The following is a 5145-nucleotide window of genomic DNA, read 5'->3' on the forward strand; positions in this document are numbered from 1 at the left end:
TAACAATCAACACAATAATTAAATTGAAAAACTCTAAAAAATAAACAAAAAAATTTAACTTTTGATGTTTTTCCACACTTTACATAACATGACAATTTTTCAATAATTTTTGTTTCTTTTTCTTATTAGTACAATTTTCTAAAAAATGTAAAAAAATATAAATTTAAAAAAAATGAAAATAAACATGCAAAAAAATGGTATTTTGGTGGCTTATTAACAACATTAATACATATATTGCCCTACTTTTTTAAATAAATTATTAAAACGGTTTTGTTTTAATTTTGTGTAAATTATTTTTGTTTCAAATTTCTTGTAAACTTTTAGAAAGTCTGGCCCCTAAAAAGTGTACTTCAAAAATTGGAATAAATTTGTGGGTTTATTGATTGATATATTGTATGTTGTTTAGGAGTAAAAAAATATATTTTTTGCTACATACCTGGTTTTAGTACTTTAGTTTCGTTACAAATTTTATCATTTTCGACATTCGATTTTTTGTCGCCTTTAATTTTTGAACAAAATTCTAAACAGAAAATTTAACATAAAAAATCGGTAAAATCATGTTTTAATAACCATATTCTATTCTAATAGGTGACATGTAAAATCTGTTTTTAATCTGTAATTTTAAAAAGATTAATAATTTTATTAAAATTCAGCGTGGTGTAGTGGTAAGAACACTTGCTACACCAAACATGAGGCCATGGGTTCAATCCCCACTGATCTTATGCTGTAGCGCCCTTGAGTAAGACGCTATAAATGGTCTGAACTCCTGCTGAGCCAGCACTTAAGCAGCAGTATATATATCGGGCAATTATAATCTATAATATCCCAAACTGTCACAGGCAACTCGAGACTGGGTCGGAGTAACTGATGTTACTCTATGTTTAAGTCGCGCATTTGACTTTCCCACATCGAGGATGAAGATATACAAAAAAAAAGATAAAACATAGTAAAACCAAATCCCAACATATTTGTAAATACATGATTTTTAATATTTAGATATACTTTAAATGTAAAAATGTTTTTAATTAAAATTGCAATAGTTCTAACCTTTACCTGTTGTAAGTTTAATTCGTTTTGCTGGCTGCTGTTTGCAATCTTTTACAACTTTGTCATCACTTACAAAAAAAAAAATTTATTTTAAACTCACTATGTAAATGCAATTAATTTTAAATAAATATTAGTGAATAGTGTTCGAAATATTTTTTTACATTTATTTTTACCTTGTCCTATTTTTTAAGTTTATATTTTCATTCAAAATATCATTGTCAGGGGTGACATGTGAATTCTGTGATAAATAAAATTGCATTTAACCTTATGTTAAAAATTAATAATGTTTTTAAGACGATGGCCATAACTTAAAAAAAATTATTTTTAGTAAAAAGGGAATTAATACATTAGTATTTATTTTTTTAAATTTAAAACCACTTTTTCAACAAAATTTTTTTTTTACATTTATATACATAAAAATTAGTAAGTTAATATTTTTACATTTGATATTTCCTTATTTTCTTTGTCATCTTGAAAAGGGAGTTGTTCTTGGGACCTTTTAAAAGTCATATTAACATTAAATATATATATATTAAAATTAAAAAAATTCTAAAAGTTAAGATAAATCAATTCTAAAACCTGAAATATTAGTTACTAACTAACTGTATAAAATTTTAAATAGTATCGATATTTTTTTGTATTTCTGCTGCTCTTGTTATACACATAAGGAGCTGTATAAGTAACTAACATTTTTCTTTTATGTTTTTTTCTAACAGATGTTATATCTTGAACATCTACCTTTTTTAAATCTGCATCAGTTGAATAAATAAGAGAACTTGTATCTAAATCTAGCATAATATATTAACAGTTAAAAAAATGGGCGTAATAAAATGTATTTTTTTTAATTTTAAACATTTTTTGAAAATTAAAAATCTTGATATCCAAGTGTAACTGCCCTGCATTATTTTTTTCTTTTAAAGTTCATTAAATTGCTTTGCCTCTAAGAATTTTAATAAATAACACAAAACACTTTGTTTTTATGTAATGACATCATGAGGTCCTGGGTTTGCTTTTATATCAAGGTACCCCTGAATAAGGTGTTATAATACAGCTGCTATTTACCGAGAACAGATTAATATTTATAACTACAAAGGTTAAAAAATGTTTTTGATTTAAACTGCAAAATATTTCAGTTACCTTTTTCATTATTGTTTTTTAATGATGATAATTTGATGTTACCATCTTTTGGCACAGAGTTAGATGAAATATTGTCATGCAACTGAATCTATAAAAAAAAAATTTACAAATCTGTATTACATTTAAAATATAAATTAGCTAAACGCAAAAGTAAAATTAAACTCATAGCAGGGAACGAAATAACAGGTCGCTATTCGCTAAAAGCGAATCGTTGGTTTAAACTAGTGAATCGTTTTTTTACAAATATAATAGAAATAGTAAATTAATCAAAAAAAATTTAGGCGATAATAAAACACATTTTAATTACATCAACATAATCCGGCATAAATGTAGGTAACTATAGGGCATTTAAAAAAATAATTTTCCGGGTCTTACAATGCGAAATTTCACTCCTGCAGATTTTTTATAGTTGTTGCACAATAAAGTTTAATTTCAATAATAGTACAATTTTAAAATGCATCTTAAGGCGTCAATTGTTATAAAAAAAATAGTACTTGGGCCTAATCATTGCTCTAAAAATGCCATTTCTTATCCCTGCATAGGTTTTATAAATAAACATAGTTAAACAACTTAATGAAATAAAAAAATACTTGCCTTACTATTTGAAATTGTTTTGTCATTCAAAAATAAAAGTAAAGTAAACGAGTATGGGAAGTAGAGAAGACCAATTTTTTTTCCTGGCAAGCATTTAATATTCCATTCTTTTTTAACTGTTTTAATGGAAATATAGTTTACTGAAAATCATCAAATATAAATATCTTTTTAAAAGATTATTAAAAAAAAAGTTAAAACATTTTTTAATATTTAATATGTTTTATCTAAAATTTACTAAATTTGATTGAAAGATCACTGTTAATTATGAAACCGGATTCTTTCGTATTATCTTGTAAAATTTGCTGAATCGCTAACTAAAATTGTAAATAAAAAAAAGACTATTTAAAAAAAAACATATTTATACTATTATGATAGGCTAGCAATATCGGCCCATACTATTAAAAAGCATTTTACTAAATGAAATATTTACAATAAATCGAAACTTCAACTACAACATTTTAATAAAAACAAGGTCAAAACCTTTTTAGAAAGTTAAGGCTATCTTCCAAAGAAGAATAAAGGTAAAAGGGTTGATGGAAAAAAGCGCATTGGTTTTCCAGGCAATGTTCATTTATCAGAATAGATTTTGGTTATATAAAGAAACCAAAGGTATAGTTGGTAGAATGTTTTAATCCTATGATTACAGTTAAATAAATGCCCAAAGATCTCCCTAACCCCTTTGTAAAAAAGTGTTACATAAGATGTTAAACACCTAATATAGTTTATAATACAACATCTTACCTCAATTTGGGATTGAATAGATTTTATGGGTAAATTCGACAAGCTAAAAATTAATTTTTTTGTAAATAAAGGTTGGTTTAATAATACATAACATATATCTATGCAAAACGCAATGGCATTTTACTTTATTCACTTATATTTAAATTTAAATTTTCTATTAAATTACCTTTTTTGAAATTCAATCTTGAACTTGTAGACAATATCTTCATATAAAAGATAACGTGTTTCACCGGGAAATTTGAACTGTGTAAGGTTCATGTTTATTTTAACACAACATAACTAAACTCTAGAAATAAAAATGAAAATTTATTAAAGCTTTGTATAAAAAGCCATTTTTAAAAACTGTATTTAGGATATAGCCTATACATTTTACCAGAAAAAAAGATTAATCAAACACGGTTATGTTTAATGGCAAATAAAAACAGTCATTTTTTAAATAAATAGGACAACTATGTTTTAGTTGACAATTGCATACAATACAAAACAGTAAAAAATAGTTTTTTCCATTAATCAGAGTCATTACTTAAAATTGGTTTTGCCAACTTTTTTCTGGCTAAATAGCGTTCACGTGCTGACATAGCAGTATCTGTGTTAGTTCTTTTTATAAATTTATTGTCACTCTCATTCTCTTTGGGATTTTTTTCCATTCCTTTTTTTCTGTCTAAATATCTTTGACGTGCTGTTGATAAGGAGTCTTCGTCAGTTCGTTTTTCAAATTTATTATTTTTCGATGGGCTCGAGGGGCTCTTGTGGTCAGTCGCACATGTTTTAATGTCTGAAATTACGACCGCTTCAACATCTTGCTTTTTATGAACATCTTCATCCTCAGAACTGCTCATAGAAAGATCTGTATCATGATCCTCATCAAATAGAGGGCTCTTTTCTTTTGAGCATGATACTTCTTCCTTTTTCTCTTGAAGCTCCTCTGTTTTTAAACTGTTCTCTTCTTTTAATTTTCTCTCAAATCTTTGGGATGGGTTCTCACTTTCCCCAACTTGTTGGCGCAACAAATGTTTATAAAATCCACTTAGATCCTTCTGTTTTTTAACATCCATAGCATCTTCTATATACTTCATTTTCCTTTCTTCCTCTTCCTCTTTTTGCCTTTCTTCCATTCTCTTCTTATAAGCTGATGTTACAAATGCAGGTTTGTCTTTAAATTCATCACCTTCGTTTTTGCGCTCCCGTTCTATCTTTCGTTCTTCCACTCTTTGTCGTTCACGGCCGCGATTTTCTGCTGCTTTTAGCAAACTGGCAATATATTTTGGCTTTTTTTGTTTATCAGCTTGAACAACATTAGCAGGAACAAATTTTTCATTAGATTTTTTTTTCATTTCATCATAAACATTATCATAATCATATACTGTGGCATCTTGCTCAAGGGCTCGTTGTATTTCCAACTTAGTTTGTTTTTTCATTACTTTTTTCATAGCCTCCTTGTGGATCTGGGAGTTAACCTCTTTTCTAGCATCTTCGTCGCTGGAAGAATCATTAAATGCTGATAATGATGATGGTTTTAGTTGTTTTTTTGTGGGTTTTAACAGTGGTTTGTTCTTTCTTATAATTAATCCATATTTTTTAGTTGAAGTCATTTTTGTAACACTATATGTAAAAAGCTATCTGTTG

At 26.9% G+C, this 5145-nt stretch overlaps 2 protein-coding genes and 1 long non-coding RNA gene across 3 annotated transcripts; all 3 read right to left on the minus strand.

The window, feature by feature from the left end:
- On the minus strand, positions 1 to 2509 carry LOC145742489 (uncharacterized). The gene is made up of 8 exons (XM_082560263.1): positions 2492 to 2509; positions 2185 to 2272; positions 1736 to 1835; positions 1489 to 1543; positions 1221 to 1285; positions 1054 to 1115; positions 437 to 520; positions 1 to 138 (listed from the first exon to the last, which is right to left on the minus strand). Exons 1-8 carry the CDS (start codon positions 2507 to 2509, stop codon positions 80 to 82), a joined length of 531 nt encoding a protein of 176 aa, XP_082416389.1. The 3' UTR covers positions 1 to 79.
- LOC145741483 (uncharacterized) lies at positions 1799 to 3822 on the minus strand. Its single transcript, XR_014280936.1, has 4 exons — positions 3686 to 3822; positions 3520 to 3562; positions 2779 to 2894; positions 1799 to 2272 (listed from the first exon to the last, which is right to left on the minus strand). It is a non-coding gene; the product is annotated as an uncharacterized LOC145741483 (long non-coding RNA).
- Positions 3805 to 5145, minus strand: LOC145741482 (nuclear speckle splicing regulatory protein 1-like). Its single transcript, XM_082559078.1, has one exon. It carries the CDS (start codon positions 5109 to 5111, stop codon positions 4026 to 4028), a length of 1086 nt encoding a protein of 361 aa, XP_082415204.1. The 5' UTR covers positions 5112 to 5145; the 3' UTR covers positions 3805 to 4025.

Source organism: Corella eumyota, chromosome 2, assembly GCF_963082875.1.
Source record: "Corella eumyota chromosome 2, kaCorEumy4.1, whole genome shotgun sequence".
Lineage (NCBI taxonomy): Eukaryota > Metazoa > Chordata > Ascidiacea > Phlebobranchia > Corellidae > Corella > Corella eumyota.

What these genes read in the sequence shown, in the direction of transcription:
- LOC145742489 (XM_082560263.1), bottom strand. An exon ending in AACTTAAAAAATAGGACAAG is followed by an intron (nt 1,116 to 1,220) that starts GTAAAAATAAAT and finishes TTTTTTTGTAAG; the next exon opens with TGATGACAAAGTTGTAAAAG. An exon ending in ACGAATTAAACTTACAACAG is followed by an intron (nt 521 to 1,053) that starts GTAAAGGTTAGA and finishes TTTTCTGTTTAG; the next exon opens with AATTTTGTTCAAAAATTAAA.
- LOC145741482 (XM_082559078.1), bottom strand. Translation starts at nt 5,111, where the DNA reads ATGACTTCAACTAAAAAATATGGATTAATTATAAGAAAGAACAAACCA.